The following is a 23,970-nucleotide window of genomic DNA, read 5'->3' as shown; positions in this document are numbered from 1 at the left end:
TGATTTTTGTCACGCAATGCATTCATATCATACATACATATATGCATTCATATCATACAAGTTAGTTGCAAGGACATTAGCCGAAAAAAGTATCGCCTCTCCAGCTGAATCATCATATAGCCATGTGTTTTACTGGGTAACTAATGCACATCTTGTTTTGTCACTTCAGACAGCATTTCTTTACAGTTTTTCCTTCTTTTGCAGGAACATGTCCAGTCAACATGAACAGCAACTCCTATCTGCCACCAGCAACCATCCACATACACAGACTTTCTTTACTTTTTTTACCACAAAGTTGTATAGTATAAAAATATGTAATATAATAGTAATATAATATAACAAATAATAATCAACAGAAAATCACACTTTGTTGCAATAATCAATTCATCAGATCAAACTACCCAGCTTGCATTATTCTATTTGAGGATGGGTAACAATGGGAAGAAGAAATAGAATAGAACGGAATCTTGCTCACTCTTGAGTGGAGTTCCCTACACAGCTTTGCTGTGATCCTTGAATCTTATAATTATGTTCAATAAAAGTGATCACAGAGACCCCCTACACATAACCACAACATTCTAACACAATTCTAACCTGTTGTCCAAACAGGTTGATTTATGCAACTTGCTATCCTGCTTAGTCCATACAAATCATCATAAAGTTTTTGAAGCCTTAGGATGTGCACTGATGTGGTCCAGAACAGTTTTGTAAATCACTGCCTTTTTTGGAAAGGCAGTGATGGCTGAAGGTGTCATGGCTGTCTCACTGGTGCGGACACTTATAGGTATGGATAGACAACTCCAAAGTAGATAGATAATAATTATTTATCTATTAATAACGAATTTCTACAATTCTTGTCCCACATGTCTAAAAACTTGGTATTTATACTGCTGAGCCATGTTAATACTGAATATTACTTCAATATTGCTACAATTGCCTTAGTTCTTATGTAGACAGTAAAATATATTTATGATTTATCTCCACCTTGTGTTGCCTGTCATAGTTGAATATTTTAATAATTCGACTCAGCAGATACAGGAGGCTTATTGAAATGTATTTTAGTCATTTTCACCTGTATCCTGAGATATCGAAATGGTTAAAACTAGGTGCCGGACTTGCTTCTCCATACAAATCACAATACTTGTGGAAACCTATTATTTTATTTACTCATGTTGCCCTGAACAGTTTTGTGAGAATGAATTTTTACTATTTTTAGGCCACGTGTATAAAAACTTGGTATTTATACTGCTGAGCCATGTTAACACTGAATATTACTTCAATATTGCTACAATTGCCTTAGTTCTTATGTAAACAGTAAAAGATATTTAGGATTTATCTCCACCTTGTGTTGCCTGTCATAGTAGAATATTTTATATAATGGATACAGGAGGCTCATTGCAATGCATTTTTTGTCATTCTCACCTATATCCAAAAGTATCAAATCAGTTAAAACTAGGTTCCTGACTAGCTTGTTATGACATTCTCACCTATTGTCGCATGGCCTAGACTCGCCTGAGAGAGGTTGTCCAATTTATTCTGGCTGACCACATAACATATACTGAAGGTTGTACAAAAGATTTCTTTTATTGTTGAAAAATAAATTAATATACTTTGTTATAATATTGTTTTGTGAGGATCAGCATGGAAAGTAATACAGAAAGTAGATCAGCATACATGAAGACCTCAATGGAAGAACGATCAATGTCACATTTTTTCAAAATTCTAGATTTATGTTCTCTTAATAGTTCTGGCCACAAAGTTGTGCCACCCCAAACTATGTCTACCGCCTCTTTGTTGATCACATTTCCAGGTAACATCCTTATTAACCAATAGCTAAAAAGTTTCTATGATATAAGTTGTAATTCTTTCTAAAAAAAGTTTGTAAACTTTAAAATGGCTATATCTCAATTTTGAGCAATTGTGACATTGATCATTCTTCCGTTGAGGTCTTCAAATGTAAATCATGGCATTTTATTCCCCACAAAGACTTCCGTCAGAGTCATCGTCGTCCTCGTCATCATCAGATACATCTAAGTCCTGGCATAGTGACACGGCTAGCTGCATATCCTAACAATAAAATAATTCAATGAATGAAATAGACAGGTTGAGTTTTCTCGATCCAGCCAGGTAAATCATCATTCATGGCATCAAATAATACTGGACGTTTCTTGAATCTACCATTTTCTGCAATATGAAATGTTGTTGCTGACTGGCAAACAGTGATTGGCAAAAGCTTGATCACTATTGCGATACTGTTCTTCCTCAATTTAATAGTACGTACCTCAACTTCCTCAGAGAAGAAAACAGAGGATTTTTCGACCATGTTTTGAAAAAATATGGCCTCTTCTCCCTTGCATGTATCAAGTTGCTGGACTGAAAATGAAGAGAACCAAATTAGCCAGAAATCTGAACTCAGAATTCAACTAAATACTTAAAAAGTATCTTATGTTTAAACGTGATGTTGTAGACAATTTGTTATAGAATGGACCTGCTAAAAACCACTAAGACATCACTATTGATACTATATCATGCATATTAAGCATCTACAAACACGATAAGAAACTCACCTATTGTTCTTATCATCGTATGCATTTCCTGCTCTAGAATAGGGATTTCTTCTAGAGTTCACTGCCACAATTGATAGCTCTCCACTGCCTTAAGAACATCCTGTGAGAAGGTTATATCTGAAACATTAAAATGTGACATCAGCATGGCCTGTTAATATAGGGTTTTCATGTGTAAAAATTGAACAAGGAATGTCTAGATTTGTTGCGGGTACTTGATATTTCATGAAAAAACTTACCTCCACGGACAACTGCCGATGGGAATAACCCTGACTTCAAACAGCTTTGCAGCTCATCTGTTGTTGTTTCTGGATGGAGGTTGCTGTACTCTAAAGACTTTTTCTTATAGCTGCAATGGTTTGCACGCAGGCACGATCTTAATTTCTGTGCAAATTTTCCACTCTCTGTTAATATAAACAGCAATTACATTTTCGATAACACAATACATAGAAAACATTTCAACTTTGATAGTTTTTTCAGAGAGATCACCTGACAAACCTACCTGATTTCTTAAGAACATCTTCTTTCCGCAGGATATTGACTCTTAGGTCTTCTAAGACACCTTGTATGTCATCTGGTTCTGAAAAATAACACAATGTATCAATCACAACATTCTAATCATATATCTATATGCATATTTCTCAAAGTATGCATGTGTGTCATTCCGGCTATAGCAATTATTATAACTGCCATTATTAAAATAGCTACAGCTGGAAAATGCTGACGCAACATCATGGCATACCGTCATTAGAAGCCTAGCGCTTATTAGAAGGCTTTATTGAATTTTCCAGTGGCAGTGTGCCAGGCTAATAGCAAAGTGGCAGGCAACTCTCATCACTCCTCATTGTTTATAAGCTGATTTTTAATACCCGGGCAACGCCAGGGGCACAGCTAGTTGTTACTATAAACTAATATGAGCATCTTTTACTATAAAACGTAAATCTCGACATTTCATCTTTGCATCAGGGCCTCATTATACTCATATTATTATGATCATTATCATGAAATACAAATCATGCACTGCTAATTGACACAGAAAAGCAATCATTTATTCTCTAAGCATGCGGAAATAGTATAAGTAAAAAACTCACTTGGTGGCGGCTTGGCAACAAGGATTGCTCTGGCCTCAAGTTCAGCTAAAGTTAACCCAAATGAGTGGCAGTGTGCATCCACTTGTGCCTCTAGAATGGGTAGTTGTTTCTTGGTCTAAAACGAGACGTACTCGGCACTATAATTCTTCACTTGTTGTATAACTGCAATGAAGCCAATTATTTATTGAGAAAACTTGGCTTTTTGTCAATAGTTAAAACAAATTGAACCTAGGGAACAGTACGATTTCATCCTCTGATTGCTGTTTCTACATACTTTGGAAAGAGATGTAAATATCTGTTTGGGCAGATTGACAAACTTTCGAAGATTCCAAAAAGCTGCCCCTTGCTCCAAGCGTCTCCGTCTACCTTGAAACAAGAGAGTAAATTGGGAAGTCATACCATTGACAAGTTGGCACTTGTGAGATTATATAACTTTCATTGTCATGACTTAGATAGGCGCCAAAGTCACCAATGTATATTGTCATTAACCAAGTTATAAAACATATCACAGTGGTACACTACATTTAACATTGTCAAATGCAAAGCTAATAACTTACCAGATAGGTCTTAACTATCGGGTAAGTTATTAGCTTACCCGATAGTTAAGGCCTAAAAAATACCTCCCTTGACAATATATAAAATAGTGCTCACTGAATAAACTCACCATCTGATGTCATGTGTCTTGTTAATTTTCCCAATCGAAACACGTAGCTATTAACAAGTTCTGCAGTCTCCCCAGATCAGATGTAATACCTCGCCATCTAAGGATGAGATAAAACTGACGGAATCTAACAGACTTTTGAGGCTTAGAGATGGTGAGAAGTGCTGCAAGAGTGAAGCATTTGATTCCGTCAGTTTTTATTGAAGCACTCAGAAGAAAACTAAAGTTGAAGTAAGCTCTTCCCTCAACGTCAACAGGCCAAAATCCATACTGGACCAGCTGTTGAGGCTCCCGCCAACAAGACCACGAACATGCTTCACAGACCATAACGTCTATTTTTGACTGATCATCCCTGAAAAATTAGTTCATTTTTACAAACACAAAAAAACATTAGCCTATACTAGTACATCTAACCTAGAGTAGCCTATGTTAGTACAGGTAACCTAGGGTAGCCTATACTAATATAGGTAGCCTAGAATAGCCTATGTTAGTACAGGTAATCTAGAGTAACCTATGTTAGTACAAGTAACCTAGGGTAGCCTATACTAGTACATCTAACCTAGAGTAGCCTATGTTAGTACAAGTAACCTAGGGTAGCCTATACTAATATAGGTAACCTAGTGTAGCCTATGTTAGTACAGATAACCTAGAGTAGCCTATGTTAGTACAGATAACCTAGGGCAGCCTATGTTAGTACAAGTAAGCCAGGGTAGCCTATGTTAGTACAGATAACCTAGAGTAGCCTATGTTAGTACAGCTAGCCTAGGGTACTAACATTGTACTAACTAGCTAATTTTCCTTAAAACTCAAACATTTTGATATAAAATTTACCACAATGATTACCTGACAGATACTTGTCCACCTCACTTTCAAACTGCCCTTTGACTTTGGTCAACATGTCCCTGTGTCTCTTTCTGGTCTTGGAAGAGTCTGGAACAATAACAATATCTATAGCTTAAGTGGAGAGTAAAAACAGTTTTTCAACGCAGCCATTGGAGTTGTCTGTAGATCCAGCAGAAGCTTTGACCGGGGAAGCCAAGGTTATTTTTCAGCTCCTCATGATAATAATCGTTAGTAATCGTTGTTCCAGGCTTTAAAGTAGATGTTTGGGCCGGAAATATTTTTTTGTAGATTCACTGCTGCACATGACGGAGGTCTAGTCCTTTGAGAAAGTGGAGTTATTGGCTAACTTTTTGAACTAAACATGGCTTGAGACCTACCCTCACAGTCAAGGGTAGGCAGCTCAACATACCGTAAAACCTCTAATAGAACGGCATGGCGCTCTATTTTCCAACTATTTTTTTAAAGTGGCAGTCAATTGGAGGCGGCGTTCAAATATAGGCTGGCAGTGTATTTTCGAATGGCTCGTCAAAATTCTCGGAAGGCAAATTTAGCACTAGTATGGGCGAAACAAATGTCGCCTATATTTTGCTCTCTTTTTCCAGTGTAGCTATATTAAACCTTTTGGATGCAATAAATCTGCTAACTTGCCTCTAATTTGTCAAAGATCGCTTAATAAATGTACTTCGAGAACATACAAAACTAACTTTTTATATGCAATAGAAGTGGAGTTACGAGCATCGATCTATCGTAAGCCGTGTTAAGATAGCTGCAAGGACGCTATCAATTAAATAACATGCTATAGACCTGCATATTAATAAATTATTCAATAAAAATCTATCAAACGATACAAATATTTATGAACAAGTGACATAAACGAATTATACTTATATTACATGCAGAAACAAAAATTAACGTTTTTAACACAAAAATATTTCCATCGTTTGCTCGGATAGCTGCGTTCTGATTGTTGCTTTTGATGGAACGAACATATTTTAGTTGTCCAATACCTTCTACAATATCTTCTGACCTCAACTCTTCTTTTGCACTGCTGAACTAGTCGATACTAACATCCCAACAACTTTTTATCATATTTTTAACGCGCTGCATTAAGCACGAACACAACGCGTAAAATTTGCTTAGTAAACGTAATCTTAGATCGAAATAGCTCGACCGCATCAAACAAGGAACAACTATTAGCTTGAGACTGTAATTATTTATATAGCGTTGCATTGAAAGTTCATCTACTATTGTAAATTTAAGCCGTTTTTATATGTAGGCTTCTTCGAAGTAGAAAAAACTCGTTACACAGATAACTACTTCTAGCCTGAGATCGTTATTGATTATTTCTATGGTGTCGTGTTCAAAGTTTTAACGAAAAAATTCACGAAAAGCTTTGAAATTGAATAACGAGAGAATTAATTATTATTGATACAAACGATTCATTATTAATACCTTTTTGTGGACACTTTTCTACTGATCAGTTAATATTATGGCTCGTGAAGATCAAATGAGGTCAAAGTGGCGGTCAAATGGAGGTGGCGTTCAATTGGAGAGTGGCGGTCTATTTTTCAATCTTTTTCTCAGGGTGACGGTCAATTGGAGATGGCGTTCAAATATAGGTGGCGTTCAAATAGAGGCAGCGTTGAATTAGATGTTTTACGGCAACTTATGAAAAATGTTGAATATCAGTTTGCATGTGTACCACTGATTTCGATGGATTAAAACTTCTGTCAAAAAGTACATTATTACCTGGGTCACTCAATATACTTGATGCTAATCTTTTCTAGCGACAGGCAAGCTCCTCCATCTTCCGCTCCTGTGGTGTTATATCGCCTAGAAAAGAATACCAAAAATAAACTAATTTACATTTCCACTGATACGAAAACTACAAAAAAGCAAAATAATTATTTTTGCTGTACTGGGACTGGACACTAGATTTTTTGGTTTTCTGTAATGTGAACCCTGAACGAATGCAACCAATTGAACCGTATTGCAAATGCCAACATAGCCAACCTTCTCCAATCTTGGAATATTCCTCTCCTAGCTGTTAAATCTGAGCCTCACTCTTCTTCAAGTCTCCACACATCACCACAAACTGCTCCTCCATTTCCTTAATTTCTCTCTTCATCTACAAAATACAAGTATTGGTTGAACCTTCCCATTGGTTAGCCTGATTGAGTTATGAGTCCAGATGCAAGCTTCTGCCGATCATGCCTGGCATCAAGGTAATTAGTTCTGTTTCCCCCGGATGAAGATATGGTTCACAGCAATTATTTCAATCAGTAACAAATTCAGATACGGAACTTCTTCCACTTATCATTTTCTAGACATGAAATAGAAGTGTTAGTAACCAATACTCTTCTTTAGAAGCAAAGCTCATACCACAAAATTCTGTTTACCAAATCACTAAGTCTCAAATGAAATACACCTTGTTACCTTGCTCAACTGTGCTGCAATCCACACTGGAAGTTCCAAAAGCCTGCGGCTATTCCAGAACTTAGCACTCCGAGTTATCCTCTCCCTACGCACTATTGCAGACAATGAAAAGATAGGTATCCAAACATACACCACAGCATCATAACAACAGAAATGGGTCTCAGTTTGCATGTATTGAGAGGTCAAGCAGTTCATTGTCTAATTACTTTGTCTATTGAGAGAAGTTGCTGGCCTCCATCCCCCCATTCCAGTCTCACCCGCAGTCAATGTTATACATCAGTGTAGGTCAAAATTGGTAATCACGAAAGTCCCAGACACCTGACCAGACACAATTCATAGACACATGAGAATCTGCTATCGAAATGGCATGATGCTTACTCTCACATCGGTAAGATTCAGGTCAACTATCATCCACAATTAACCATAATCTTATGCCAAAACAACACCCACCTCACTTTGAGTCAGCCAAAATGGCATTTCTCAAATGTGTGACAGAGAAAAGGTGAACACCTCTGGTGCTTAGGGCAGTAATTGTCAGTTTGACATTTGAGTTGCCTGAATTTGTCACTTATATTATGGGTCGAGTTAGACAATATGAAGTCCCTTGCCTGATAATATAGCTTGTCTGGGAATGTTGAGTGGGTGAATGGTTGGTGAAACCCATGTCGGACAATGGTCAGTGCTAGCAATGCCAAGTGTTTAAATAACTTATGCGGAATTCATCAAATGGTCAGTCATGGGATGCTACAAAACACACCTGCAGAATGAGAGTTTCGAGTGACAGGACCTAAACGTGAAAGGTAACTGTTAGCTTGTTCAGAGGTTTCTCCAGTTGAGCGACCAGCTCCCTTTACCACCTTACCACTCCATTTCATCTGAAAATACAATTGTTATAAAAATGTGATTCACTAACTGACATCGCTAAGGCCTGAGCCAACCACTGTGGGGGGATGGGAGAGAGTCTGGTGGCATTGTAACATTTGTTGAAGTGAAAGTGGTTTTCCGCTTTGCCTGTGCCAAAATCTTACATCAGTAGTTTATTTATGACTAAGCAAGAAAATAACTGTTTTCATGCAGGTTTTTGGAAGCACTGTACAAATGTCTGAATATTTTTTCTAAGTTATCTACTAAATTTAGAAATCAGGATTTCCTACTTGAGGTTAAACTTAAAATTATGCCAACAAGGGCTTTGGCAAAACTTGATGAATTATTGCTATATTATACCGTATAACAACAATAATCACCTGACATGACCACTTGTGTGATTTAGCATGCATTACGGATAACATTGGAGTTTGCTTTTTGGCTGTTTCCCCATCAAACTTCTGGAGCCAGGGGTAATACCTACATGCAACATCATAGGCAAAAAACTGTGCTGTTGGAAACTGTTTCTAGAGAACAAAGTAAAAACAATGAATTGCACCATGAACCATAAGATATTTCATGTTTAAAGCAAAAGGTTAGGAAAATGACAGTTCCTTCAATTTGCTTGGATTTCACAACAAAAATGTGTTTTTTTATGATCATGGCATGTTAAACTTTTGATTTGCAGCGTTAGGGGAGAGTTCTTTTTACATATAGATGAAATACAAACTGATACCTGAAGTATCTATGGATACTGGAATATCTCTCCTCTCTTCATGTCCAGTCCTTTCAAGATAAACATGTGTCGACATGTTGCTAGCATGAGACCGGTCTCATCTTTAGAAGAATGGGCCTTTGCCCCGACTTGAGCATTTATCAACTTTGTGTCCCCACATGAATCGTCAACAACCTTTCAAGAAAAACGTGATTGATGTGCTTATTTACAGTAGGAGGCCTGGAAGGAACACACCGATTATTAAAAATTGTGGTATCTGAAAATGATTGTATCAAAATTAGAAATAACTGTGTGCTCTTTCACAATCTATTACCAATTTTAGATCAAATCCCAATGTCTTGTGTTGTACCTTCATATGAAAGATACAATCAACTCAAATTTCAATATGCAATTTGCATCTTCAGTGGTGCTAAGAAATTGCAGGCAAGCTCATTCATCCGTAGCCTTGCTGAAACATCCGGCAATGGCGTCCAGTAATATAATACATTGTTAAAGTTCAATTGAAACACGCCATACCAGTAGAGCTTTAACTTATCTTGGGAGGGAGATTCAAAACTCAACAAGTTATTGCTGTAAATATTGGGTATGCTGCTAGCAGTTTATGCATAACATCTATACCAATGCAACACCACAGGTCTTCTGCTATTTAATCCAACTAACAGCTAAATATTTGTGCAACCAAATAGTCTAACACATCTAAGATGTGATTTGACTGTTGCAATTGGGATGAACTATCTTTTATGGTACTCATGAAACAGAAAGTTAGTGCTAAGTGTGAACCAAATGGAGCCATCAAATTTTAATTCACCTCTTGAACAGCTGTGCCTGATTTACTGCCTCTGAGTTTATCAACCTCTTTGTCAACATCAGTAGAGTCTAATATGAGCTCAGACTTATAATCAATCTCAGTCACCCTAAAAATTATAAATAACACTGCTTATAGGTGCTACTTGAAAGACAATCACAAGCGCCATACATCAATATTCTTTGGAAATTCGAGCAGTATAGGAGTACTTACCCTCCTGCTTTATTATAGCGGTATAGCTTAGAGTTACCATCAACGTTAATGGTGTGTGGATTTGTGCTACAGGCTGGACACTGTAGAAGATTATGTTCCTCACTCATTGCTAGTTCCTCCAACCTCTTCCACTCCCTCATGACACAATCGATAACTTCAGGCCTTACGTTGTACATCTGTAAATAAATATGAAGTGCAAAATACATTGTGATCATCACCAATGTTAATATTAGTTTGAAGCTCGAAGACTACCCCAAATAGCTCAGAAATTGCCAGAAGTGTAATAATAGCATAGTTTAGGTAGTATTTAGGTGAGTTATACATCTTTTGCTTTGCATCATTTATTAAAAATCAGAAGCTGTGAGATAAACTCCTCATCTGATATTTTGGAAAAAACTGTACACGTTATTGAGGGTTCATATTAGCTTGTGTGCCAAATGTGAAAATGCTTCCCTTCCCAATTGAAAGCGTTTTGGGGTACACCCTTTGCAAATACTGGCATCATGCACTTGGTTAGAGATTTGTAACTGATAAGTAAACGGACATTCATTTTCAAAACTATACACACTTAGAGAATGAAGGGGTGAGGTTGTTTGTGATCATGAGTTTAATTAGCGTGTGAAGTTTACTACACACCTACACACAAGAAAGATCCATGAACCAGCAAATTACTCACATACCTGAAAACTCTTCTTCATGTTGAAGTTAACTGCGCTGGCTATAGTTGCATAACTCACTAAAGCATTGAAGTTAGTCATAGCAGACAACAAATTCAATACTTCAAATGAGAAAACAAATTTATCTGGAGATAAAGGAAACAATTCGAGGTGCATTAACTGTATTGGGTCTTCCCTGATTCCGCATGTCAGACAAACATAACAGGACCGATGCCTGAAACCTAAAATCAGAATGTATTGCTTATTTTTAGAAGGAAGACTTTGATATTATTTGGTTGGTCACAATTATACACATGAACTGTCATTCAATTGATAAAAAAGAGAGATGAAAGGAACAAAAACTGTGTGGTAAAACATGACACGACTAAACCAACATCATACTTTGAGCCTTGTGACTCTCGGAGCATCAAAAACTCTGGTATGTGGATTGACTGAGCCGTTAACCACAATCAAAAGACACCTGGCAATATACTATGTATCCACAAGAGGCTCTGGCACGGAGGGGAGTCCAACCCTCACCATCATGAATGTTTATGCCTTTCGGCCGGCAAGATAATAGAGCCCTGATGGTCCATACTTCAAACCACACACTTTACAAGGATGTTTGTTAACACATTCGATTATGCAGTTTGGGTTTTGTCACGCCGCAGCCAACTGCAACAAGCCATTGTCCTGCATCACCAGTATAAACTCAACTAACCCTGATTAATTATGTATATCTCTTGTTCATATGATTCACTCTCTGCCCCTAGACAATCCCGGCACTCGGTGCTTGAATAATATGCTGATCTTTGACCTAAGATCTTAAGAGAAGCAATTATTAAGTAAATTAAAGCACAATAAATACAATGTCAATCGTTGGCGAACTATCCTAATGGCTTGAGCTCTTGATCTTAAGCCGCCAAATGTTGTGTTAAGAAGTCATAGGAGCGACAATTTCAAGCATCCAAATCAATGTTCTGGCAAGTTCTGACAAATAACAAAAAAGCTACCTAAATCATGTACTGCAGTTAATATAGCCATTCCGTCTTAAAACAAACTGAACAATCTATCTCTGACCAAGCCCTATTCCTCCTCACTGATTTCTATAAATGTCCTTCTTGTCCTTCTTGGCTCAGATTCTATATTCTCTGAAAAGGAAAACAATTTCACATTGAACTCAAAAAAGTCAAAATACCGTTGAGGTACATATCATATTATCACGAAAACTCATTTGGCTATGGTGGTAGCTAAGGTGCTTTAGTAGCCGGGCAAGGCTCAGGCAATAATCATGCTGCTGATGAATTCAGGAAAATACAACATTGGCTGTTTGATACAAGAAACAGGATTTCAATCATAAAGAGTTTCACTTGCTGATTGCTGTGTAGCTTCAATGTGAGTGAGGGTATATCATTGCCATCAGTCAACTACAGTTCTTTACTATCCTGGTAAGCAAACATATCTCATAACTTGTTGTTAACTGGTCTTGCAGTTTAATAACTCTGTTTATAAAGAGCTTAGCTAGTTAATCACCACCTATATTATAATAATGCACATCTAGGCCTTTGAGGAAGTTGCCATATAATGAATTTTACAAGTAGGTTTTGGATTCTTAGCCAGAGAGGGTGGCTAGGAAAATAAGCCTATCCACCTTAAGTCATTCAGTAAATTTCATGATCGTATTGAAATTAACAAAAGGTCTTTGCTTTGGGCAATGGTGACTATTTATGCCATGCTGATGGCTTCCAATGGGTTGAGTGAAGACATTGCTGTTCAAGCCATGATTCATGGAAGTCATTTCATTGTAATGAACATGAAAGTTGCAAGCACCTTACTCAGTATGTGCATGACACAATAGTTACTGTTGTGTGCAGTTATATTTTTCTTGCGGGGTTGGGTGTTATAAAGTGAATGCCAGGATATACCTATGCCTACCAATCACACTATTTACATCTGATAGAGTTAACAACATGCATGCCTTTAACCATGCTACTAATACTAACCAGACACAAAGCTGACGTATTGTGAGTAGTCTACACGTACTTCCGAAGATACTTGTCTGCCTGCTGGTCTGTGAAAGTATTCTAAAATATGGTCACAGAGTGGTATGATTGCACCAGTGCATGGTTAGTTACATAGAATTGCCTCATATACTGCACAATTTATAAGGAAAGCGGAGCAACTCATTCAATACCCTGAGTCAAGAGTCACATTTAGTTATGAATATCAGAGCATAGCAATGAGACATTATAAATTGTGAATGCGGCGATGCTGCATTTTTTATTGTTACCGAGTTGCACTAAAAAGGTTTCCAATCCCCCAACTTTTCCGATGTCTGAATTGCTTGAATGAAAACAATGATAACTGAGTATGACTTAATTATTGAGTTTACCACAAGGATCTTGCTTGTTGCTCAAGGAGTGCGAAGAGCTAAGAGCTTCCTGGGTGGCATTAATATCGATACACGTGTTCTTTTGGCTCGTGGCACTCTTTATATTGACACCATCCATATGTGCTGAAACATGAAACAAGTGGGTAAAAAGAGAAAACATTGCGGTAAGTGAAAAGCCGAACATCGCCATTGAAAATCTTGCACTTCACCTAAAGCATCTTAGAACTCTATCCGGCTGATTTACACTTTTATGAACTAAAACAGCACTAACCATTTTTAGTTTTTTTGCCTAGTTCTTGCTGTACTGTCGCCAGATAATCAGAATATCCTGTATTATCTTTGCTGCGCTTTGAATCTTGCTCAGCGATGCATGTTTTCAAATAGCCCTGATAGTCTTCAGCTCGACGTTTAGTCGCCTGCTCTTTAAGACAGGCATCAAGATACTGATCATAGTTAGCCAAGCTAAAACAATCAAAATACACATGATAAATACACAAATCGTGCCTTCACCCCCATTGACTACCCAACACAGGCCAGCTGTATGATGACCCTTTGGCTCATTTTGGAGTTGGAAAGTGGGCACCATCAACTCCACACGTTTTAAGTCTGAGGCTTAGACTACACAAATATACATGTATGAACTTCAAATAAATAAATTTTCTGGTTGAAGGATATCAACTACATATAGTGTAGAACATGTAAGCACTCCTTTAGAAACTAACACATTAAGAGTAGGGGATTGCGTGAGTGAATGCATAGAGTAACATGTAGTGAAATAGTTATTACTATTATTTCATATTGATTATCTACGATTATTTTTCTAAATATTTTTTATATTTTTAATTTACAGTATTCATTTAATATTTAATTTGAGGATTATCTATATATAATCACTGTCCCGAACTTGGGAAAGTTATATAATTCATTCATTCATACTTACTTATACTCTACTGCATGTTACTAACATTCATACTTACTTATACTCTATTGCATGTTACTAACTTTATTTATAAATAACCTTTGTTTGTTTAACTTTTTTTTCTCTATCACACACCGAACAAGTAAAATGAGTTAGTTATGTTAATATCCCTAACTAACTACTACTAAACTTTAGGGGAAGACGGGGCGAGTTGGGTCAAGGGGCAAGTTGGGTCAGGCCATTTTCTGAAAAACTGTAATGCTGTGAAACTAAATAATTAGGTCAAGAGGTGAAGGTCAAACTGAGATCACTTCCTGGTATTACAATCAACACTTTCAAAAAGAGGTGAGTGAAATATTAGCAAATATCAATATTTTGGCCTTATTTGACAACCTGTTCACTAAAGCAGTACAGCCAAATTTTGTCATAAATGCTGGGATACAATGCTGATGTTTTGTGTTGTGGATGCTTGAGTAGTTTCCTAAAACTTGAAGGATTATAAACTTGCTAAATTAATTTCTTCAGACAAAGAAAAAATGTTTTACAAAATGGCGGCCAATGGGGCAAATTGGGTCTAAATTTTGGGGCTAGTTGGGTCAGTGACCCAACTTGCCCCAATTGACCAAACATGGTATAAAATATGAATTTATCATTGCAGATCATAGTACGGAGCAGAAACAGATGTACAAAAAGAGGATCTACAGTGTCTCAGTTAGAGAAGGCAGCTAATGAAGTCACCACACTGAAATGCTCAGTGAGAAAAGCTAGCAAAACATTTGGAATACCCAGAACATCACTACAGCGCTACATTAATCAATCTTTCAGTCAACCTACTACAGTTACAGTTGGATATCAAGGTGTTGCTCAAGCACATATGGTCTTTACCAATGCACAAGAGAAATAAATGGCTAACCACATCAAAGCTTTTGATGACCGATTCTATCGACTTACTGCTGAGCAGTGCAAGAAGCTCGCCTAGAGTTATGCAAAATCTAACAACATCACAAATATCCCTTCATCTTGGAATAGAAACGAAGCAACAGGTGAAGAAGTTATTACAAAATACAATTAGTATATGTTAGAATAGAACATGGTTAGTTGAACTGAACACGACCACTATTGTATTTAGGCCTATATTATTATATTATTGTGTTAAGTGTTGTATACCATTAAATTATTCTTAGGTGCTGACTGGTTTGAGAAGTTTAAACTCTGGAATCGACTCACGGTGAGAAAGCCAGAAGCAACGTCACTGGCTAGGCAAACCACGTTCAAAAAAGTCGTGGTATCCAAGTTCTACAGGAAACTAAAAGACGTTTATACAAGGTTCAAGTCATTATTGTATTTATTTCTATTGCGGTTGCTAATGTTATAGCAGATTATTTGTCACCAAGCTATTAGTAGCAACACTGGACAAATATTGTTTCAATCTGTTTTAGGTATGAATTTTCTCCCCAGGACATCTACAACATGGATGAGAGTGGATTTACTACGGTTCAAAGCCCGGGTAAAGTTATCAGCAGGAAAGGGAAAAAGCAGGTTGGGGAAACCACTTCGCTGGAATGAGGCGAACTGACCACTTTAGCATGCAAAATCAATGCTTTGGGTAACGCTCTGCCTCCTTTGTACATATTCAAACGGGTGAGATGGAATGAAGCGTTTGTTAATAGGACTCATGTAGGCTCAACTGGTACAGCCTCAAAGTCTGCATGGATGACAATCAAAATATTTGTACAATTATACTTACCATTTTTCATCAAGCATGTCCGATGCACCCACGAAAAACCAGTTCTGCTGATACTCGATAATCACTGCTCACACATTTCTCTCGAATCTGTAACTTTTTGTAAGGAATCAGGAGTTGTTCTGCTCACCTTGCCACCCCACACATTACACCGATTACAGCCTCTGGATAGAACGGTTTTCGGTCCAATGAAAACATATTTTAACAGGGCAATAGATAACTTTATGAGAACGTATCCGACCAGAGGCATAAGAATACAAGACATTGGTGCACTAACTGAGCGAGCATTCGGGCAAAGAATGACTGTTGCCAACATAACATTAGGCTTTCGTTCTACTGGTATATTTCCGCTAAACACAGATGCATTTTCCGACGCCGACTATGTTCCAGCCGATGTAACGGATAGACCACAAACAGTGGTCAATGAGCAAGTTGATCCGACTTTAGCTGAGCCAAGTACATCACAGACTCTAATCGAGAAACCAAGCATCCCTAGTACATCTCGAGCTCTAATTGATGAACCGAGCACGCTTAGCACTTCAAATTTTCTGTCACTGGTGGAGGTTACCTCTAAGCAGCCTGTTGCCCCTCAGGGTATTTCTAGTTCACCGGTGGTGGCGGCGGCTACCTCTAAGGAGCCTGGAACCCCTCAGGGTATTTCCAGTTCACCGGTGGTTGGTATCTCTAAGCAGCCAGTTACCCCTCAGGATATTCTTCCCCTGCCAAAAGCTGCTCCACGAAAAGATGGAGCTCCCAGAAGAAAGCGAGTAAAGACAGCGATTCTGACAGATACATCAGAGAAGAAGAGGAAAGAGCAAGAACAAACGAACAGGTTAAATAAGACCAAGAAACAACCTAAGCGTAGGCCTAAACGAAAGGAACCAGAATCCAGTAGTGAAGATGATGAGCAGAGTGGAGTAGCTGTACTAGATACAGACAGCGATTCACCATCTGATGAGGAAACACAAGAACCAGATGTACCAGATGTAGTAGTAAAAGGGGCATTTGTGGTGGTAAAATACCAGGGGAAACGTTCAACCATAGGCTATGTCGGAATGGTTGTTGGCAAGGATGATGGTGATTGGAAAGTAGACTTTTACAAGAAAACTCCACAGGGCACATTCTCTAAACCATTACAGCCAGACATATCACCGGTGGAGACTGAGCAAATTGTCAGAGTGTTGGGGGCCCTCTTTCAACCGGAACAACTGTTCGAACATTAGGTTGTGTCATTTTTGGCAATAAGCTGGATGGAATGGGCTTTGAGTTGCGTTAGATACCTTTATGTTATATTAAGTACTAATAATAGCCCCGAGTAGATTTACTTAACTTCTTTTGTTCATGTAAATACTTTGCTAGTAGTAGTTAGTGCCCATATTCATGCCCATGTCTGAACTCAAATCTTACCTACATTGGACATTTTGAACCTCTGTCACAAGTGTATTTTTTAAACCATTATGCTGTTAGTTAGACCTAATAAACTTTAAAAAAACTTAATTCGCTTCATTGATATGTTAGATACCATGCCAATAACATGGTGACCCAACTTGCCCCATTCGATTTTGCTCGGTGACCCAACTTACCCCATATGTGGGGTAAGTTGGGCCAGGAGAAAGTTTTTCCGGTACCATTTGTGACTGATTAACTATTGGCATTGCATCAACATGAAATTGGGCTATTGCATATAACATGTTAATCTATCTCTACAACAAAACGTTTGAATCTCTGATAATTATTTTGGCCACAAGATTCAAACAACCAATTTTTGACCCAACTTGCCCCGTCTTCCCCTACATTAAACTTATTGTTTTTATCAATTAATAAAAAACGAATTATGTCAATAACATACAGTAAAAATTTGTATGAAAAATTAATTACTGATTAATTACTAAAATGAAAATAAACCATTACGATACATCACTTCATTCAACACAAGCCTGCCTGCCCAAGGCCGTCCCTTGATTGATTTGTTACATTTACGAATACTTTTAATAAATTAAAACAAAAATTTAAATCTTTCAGTAGAATTTATTTTATGAGCAACTTCACGGTTGAATCTCTACCTTTGAATGTTGTAGTTTCGATGTCCAGCTCAAATGTGATGTGCAAAAGTTACAAATAATTAATCATTGATTACACTTCACAACCTCACCAGTCCAGCGTGAATTCAATTACTATAAAAAGATTGAATGCAACTCGCTAGAATAGAACAAAACAGCATGAACAGCAAAATACCATAGAAACAAAGTTGGCACAGAGATGAAAAAGAGAAGATAGCTCTCATTAACAATTACGTAGCTGGTTTCAGCGACGATTCGATATTACGTATGAAGTAGTATTCAGTTCTCATTTCTACGGCCACGGTAGTATCAGCGATTGAATATTACCGTATTGGTAGTACAGTAATACTTCAACTTACGAGTGCTCCAATGTATGAGAAACTTGAGATACGAGCCAGTTTTTAAGCAAGGTTTAGCACTAACATACGAGCCATGTTTGAGATACGAGCACGTGAGTCAGGTGCCAAGTATGCCGGAGGTGTTTTATGAGAACAGCATCACCATACCCGCCAACTCTCACGCATTGGGCGTGAGACTCACGCAATCACCCCAAAGAAAAAATGAAAATGCGTGAGATGTTTGCCCCAATTTCCACCATTTTATATATACTATCATTGATACATCAATTGCCCCAAAACCAAATCTCACGCATTGCCCCACTCTTGGGTTGGCAGGTCTGAGCATCACTCTGTATTTTTCAACTGCTCAGGTTATACTTTTGTACCGTGTTTTTGTGCGATTTTCAGTGCAGAATTATGTGAATTAAAAGTACTCTGCGTTTGATATGTGCAAAATTAGTATACCTGATTAGAACATAGAAACAAAGGACTACAAATTATACATAGTAGGCTATAGCTAATGCAGTTGCCCTTCCGAAACAAAAGCCACGATTCATGACTGGCATATCCTATGAACTAAGTATTACCATCTAATTATACATACTTCAACGGAACCAATGCTGATGTAAGAATGAATAAGTTAACCTTGAAAGAAACACAGCATTGGATCCCTTATGGCTCAAATAAGGGTAAAGACAGCCTACCAGTTTCTAGATACTGCCTCTGAGTGGTTGATTTTAGAATAAGAAATCTGCAGCTCCCAATCTCAGTGAGCTCCACAGACTTGAAGTTGGACAACACTCAGAGGTAGACGTACCGACGAGCCCTGCAACAAGTCGCAAGCCTAAGTACTTTGGTGAGTCAATGTGCTCTCTAGTTGTCTTTGATTTATAGCCTGTAAATACTTATCATAACTAAAAAAACCGGATAACTAGATAGAGCATTTTGGTGGAGGTGCCCGGTAACTTTCCTGTGCACCAGCAGCCAAGCTTGTGTAAAAACATTTTTGCACATACAATATATTTGAGATCTCTGGTGGAATAGCCCCCATCCAACCAAAAGATTAATTGCCCTTGTGGTCAGTTGCCTTGTTGCTGTTGTCGCGTGTAGTACCGCTCAAATAGGGCAGGGAGCACGCTTGATAACACTTTTAGGCAAGCAGAAATCCTAGGCCTGAGAAATTTTTTTTAAACAATTTAAAAGATTGTTGAATCAGACTGCAATTGAGTAATTCTGACAAGCTAATATACGCCTGACAGGGAACCGGCAACCTGACTGCGCTGTGTCATTAGCAATTATCTAATCAATAAATTTTTGATAGATAACTAAAGGGTAGATTAAAAATACATTTAATCCCCACACTAAGCTCTGAAAGGACTTGATAAATTGTCAAGAGAGCGAAGCGAATTTGTCTGTTTGAGCAATTACCATTGGCTTGAGTGCAGTTCATATTATTTAAACAATTTCCATTTATCTTAGTGAACCCGCATTCGCCAAGAGTGTATTTACATAGCAAGTGGCAGTTAATATATTCAACCAAAAGTAAAATAATCAATTAATTCAATTTTCACAACTGACTGTCTTGCAATTTGCTCACAGAATATAACCATCAAATGTTTTCATCTGACTGGTACAAAAACTTAGTAGGTGGTAGAACTCGTGGTGGTGCCACATATAAAGCTGTATCAGCTGAATCAGTAACAGTGATGGCGTCAGAAGCCACTAGTACCAAATCAACCCCTCTCGTCACCACTGCCTCTACAGTCTCATACACTCCTAATCCTTTATCTATACCTCTTCATTCATCCACACCTTACCAAAGGCCAAGGGACTTGCTGGATGAAATACGTGCGAGCCAAGCCCAGCAAGCACCTTCAGCCACACCCCTCTACCATCCAACATGTCTGTACATGACATGCAGCTTACCAATCTGACCACCTCTACTATCACCCAGCCACCATCACTACAACCAAATCGGCAAATACAAAGGGCAGCATCTTTTGATACATCTCCCATACCACCCATAAATATGGCTTCTGGAGGCATGTGTAATGCACGATTATCTAATCAAAATTTCCCGCAGTCAGTGGTAGATAGCCAACCAGTAAATGGAGCAATCCCACCGACTAGCTCAACTCAAGCTAACACAAACATTTCCAGAGAACATCAAGCATTAGCAGTATGGAATTCTATACCTAATGACTTGAAGGCCTATATATTAACCATGAATGGAGCTCCTGTGCATAGCACACCACTCGTCCCTACAGCACCACCGCCTCGGCCGAACTTCACGGGTGCTTACCCTCGTCCGAACAACCCTAGGCATGGCTATGGCCACCCAGGCAAAACCTTTGGCGCACCAGGAATGCCTTCTTCATGCTTTTCTCGACCCCCATACGAGAATCAGCAAGAACGGATGGCTCAAAGACCAGGAGCTCAAAGCCAGCTCAAGGAAATTAACCGAGCGTCAAGCGACGAGTTGCCCCTAACCGCATCTGTCAATAATAGAAACCAAAAGGCAGGCAGTACCATCATTCTACCCAATTTTGATGTGAAGGAGAAATTCGCCTATGAACCGACAGAGAGCTGGGAAGAATTCATCGAGCGTTGGGAGATAGGAATGATGACCTTTGGTCTGGATGAACTGCAGCTAGCCCAGTGCTTACCAAAGTCATTAAAAGGGTCAGCGTAGCAAACTTACATTGGTTTGGTGAAGGCCGGAAGCCCCGCCATTCGTGACTATGCAAAGCTCAGAAATGAACTGAGCAGCGCCTTTTTGAGGCATAAGCCGATGAAAGGACGAAGTCTATTTACTCTATCACAAGGGAAAAAGAGCGTGGGCACATTCTATGATGAGGTGGTAACCGCAGGCAAATCAGCTTATACTGATATGCCAGCTGACTACAAAAATCGCATCATACGAGATGCATTCATCAATGGTCTTAAAGACAAGTATCAGGACAAGATTTTGGCCAGTGGAGATGTGTCTCTTGAAAAGGCTTTGGACATAGCGAAAAGAGTGGAGTATACCGATACAATCGGCAAAGGTCAGAAGCTAGTGGCAGCATCCCAAGGACATGTAAATTGTGTTCAGGATAACCCTGACCAACTACAAGCCCTTACTCAGCAAATGAGTGCTTTAACTGAATTGGTAAGAGCCCAAACTGCAAGGCCACCCAAAAGCCATGGATCTTCCAAGCATAGTTTTCCATCAAATGGTTTGGGGAAAGGCAGCAACTCGAAATAGGTTCCGAAAGCTCAGAATCAGCCAAAATTTCAGCATAAGAATACAACCTCGGCGAATAACCCTCGTGAAACTCGAAACTTTGCTAATAGCCAGCCGAAGTCTAGACTCTTTTGTACACATTGCCGTATATCTGGTCATGATATCGCCAAATGCTACAAGGTCAAGCGAGGTGTGAACGCGGTGGACCTTGACACAAATCATGAATTAACAGCTGAAATGAGTGATGATCAGTTTGCGGAGATGTTGTAGAAGAAAAGAAAGGAAGAAAAGGAACACGTAAATGTGGTGATGGACGAAAAACCAAAACGACGCCGTAATCGGAAAGGGAAAGGGAGTGGCATAACTCCAACCACTTACGCGTCGTTAGCATTGATGACACTGCTCTGTCAGTTTGTAGGCGGAGAAGCTGCGCATCCTAGAGGCCCATTGATATGTGGATCAAGAAAAGAGGACAGTCCTCACATTTTTCGAGTTAATACAAACTACCACTGCGATAGTAGGGTGCAGAATGCCACACTGAAACCTGCCCCCCTACGCATGATAGTCTACCAAAGAAATTTAGTGAAATGGAACCGCCTTGCCTATCAATGCAGCAAATTTCGACAAACTATTACCACAGAAGTTAGTTTCTTCACTGATATAAAAACCAAAACAACAAGCTCTGAACCACCCTCGATAACGAAAGAAGAATGTTTGACCATAGTCAGCAACCATGAATGCAAAGATAGAACTCTTTATGGAGGACAAGGTGTTTACCTAACCAAGAACCCTATTGATGCAGAATACAAATACTGTTGCAAGAAACACGATTTCAGTGCTGATCAATGCAGAACAATCGAAACAACTGTTTATAAAAGTCATGGCGCTCAGTACTTTGAGTCACCTGCAGGAGACGTATCTCACTGCAATTATGACCATGGTAGTTGCCTACTGGCTGATGGCACCATGCTCGTTTGGGAAAAGAACGAAAATGTCACCTGTGAATTCGAGCCAGACTTTTCAGTCAATGGCACATACTTTGATGGACATTTTGTGAGTGATGATTTCGGTCTTGCCTTTACTTTCAGTAAACATGGACTGCATCATCACGAGGACTGTCAAGGAAGAGTCACATCCATGACGGACCAAGGACTCCTTGTGCGGTTCTTGACACCTTTACCAAATATCACCCTAGATGATCATGTTATAAATGAGTATACAGCATGGGGAGATGATACGGCGTTACTCAACGCAATGATACAGGATGTAGCAACTGATCTTGCAACATCAGAACGGAAACAATTTTGGGACAACTACGCATACACTTGCCAGAATATTGCAGCTACTCTGAAAATAGTAAGTCTGCTGATGTCTCAACATCCCACAATTAGCGCCCGATACATGCTGAAAAATCCAAACATAACCACCAAAGCCGGCCCAAGTTTTGTGCAAGTCTACCCTTGCACCCAGCTGTCTGCAGGCATGTACAACTTTGTGGCAATGCCCAAGGATAACTGCACCGAGTACCTTCCAATGAATGTCACTATTGGTGGCAAGACACAGAGGATTCTTGGACCCAGTAATGAATGTCGTTCATTCCAAAAGCATGCAAGTAAAATGCGAGTTACAAGAAGAGGCATTAGTACAGCTAAATGACACAATATATAAGTACAAACTGGATGGAACCCTGGAAGTAGCAAAAGTAACTCACAACCTTACTCTGCCAAATATCCATTTAGGTGCCAATGCAGTAGAGATTCATGAAAGTATTTTCAGTCTCGCCCATCGACTCAATTGGCAATAATTCAGTGACCATAGCGCTCTGAATGATATGCTTGCCACATTCAGCTGACAGCATCAAGTTCTACACGCTATGGGAGTGGCCACCTCTCCCCATAGATCATTTGAGGAAAATGTAGTTGAGTCCAAGGAAGAGGTCCTAGGCAGGTCCTTCATGGCTTTCTTATTTGGAGGACATGTCGCCTCAGGCTTCGAACTTTGGACCTTAGCAGTAAACGTGATTGTTAGTGTTATTTCTATAGCACTCCTAGGATATGGCTGTCTCCTTAAATGTTGTATTCCACGGTTTGGACCCAGTAGAGAGTCAGTAAATGCTATTAGAGCGCAAAACAATGATGAGGAAGAACTAGAAGTAATTGTTGACCAGACTCCAGCTTTCCAAGATGCAAACGATCTAGTTCTGGCCACAAATGAGCAGGAAACCATGTTACTCCCGTGTAGCGCCACGACCTCCTGGGAACTACCATCTGCTCCAACAGAATCAGAAGTGTATGCCCAGGAACCTTTGACCATGATACCGGAAGTAACATTTCCAACTTATTTTACAGAAGAATTTTGACTAGAGGCTGACCCATCCAACCTCCCACAAGTTTTCGGAGTCAATAGCGGTAAACGATGCAAG

General features: G+C 38.9%; 1 protein-coding gene across 2 annotated transcripts; it reads right to left on the bottom strand.

Moving 5' to 3' along the window:
- Window positions 1–1,713: 1,713 nt before the first annotated feature.
- Window positions 1,714–7,671, bottom strand: LOC137398730 (uncharacterized). Of its 2 annotated transcripts, none has more exons than XM_068084920.1 (12): window positions 7,596–7,671; window positions 7,173–7,287; window positions 6,909–6,992; window positions 5,160–5,246; window positions 4,320–4,668; window positions 3,930–4,021; window positions 3,656–3,770; window positions 3,067–3,144; window positions 2,804–2,968; window positions 2,568–2,684; window positions 2,282–2,373; window positions 1,714–2,067 (listed from the first exon to the last, which is right to left on the bottom strand). In XM_068084920.1, exons 5-10 carry the CDS (start codon window positions 4,330–4,332, stop codon window positions 2,626–2,628), a joined length of 522 nt encoding a protein of 173 aa, XP_067941021.1. In that variant the 5' UTR covers window positions 4,333–4,668; window positions 5,160–5,246; window positions 6,909–6,992; window positions 7,173–7,287; window positions 7,596–7,671; the 3' UTR covers window positions 1,714–2,067; window positions 2,282–2,373; window positions 2,568–2,625. The 2 variants fall into 2 exon arrangements, with proteins under 2 accessions (XP_067941021.1, XP_067941022.1); XM_068084921.1 differs by having other exon boundaries at window positions 2,568–2,667.
- Between the last annotated feature and the right edge of the window lie 16,299 nt (window positions 7,672–23,970).

Source organism: Watersipora subatra, chromosome 6, assembly GCF_963576615.1.
Source record: "Watersipora subatra chromosome 6, tzWatSuba1.1, whole genome shotgun sequence".
NCBI classification, from domain to species: Eukaryota; Metazoa; Bryozoa; class Gymnolaemata; order Cheilostomatida; family Watersiporidae; genus Watersipora; species Watersipora subatra.
Note: the sequence above shows the minus strand (reverse complement) of the source record. Positions and strands in the feature narration are given on the sequence as shown.

Bases quoted from the DNA above. Each gene is read 5' to 3' on its own strand.
- LOC137398730 (XM_068084920.1), bottom strand. The intron at 3,145-3,655 runs GTGAGTTTTTTA...GTTATTTTTCAG, and splicing joins TGTTGCCAAGCCGCCACCAA to AACCAGATGACATACAAGGT. The intron at 2,969-3,066 runs GTAGGTTTGTCA...TTATATTAACAG, and splicing joins AGATGTTCTTAAGAAATCAG to AGAGTGGAAAATTTGCACAG.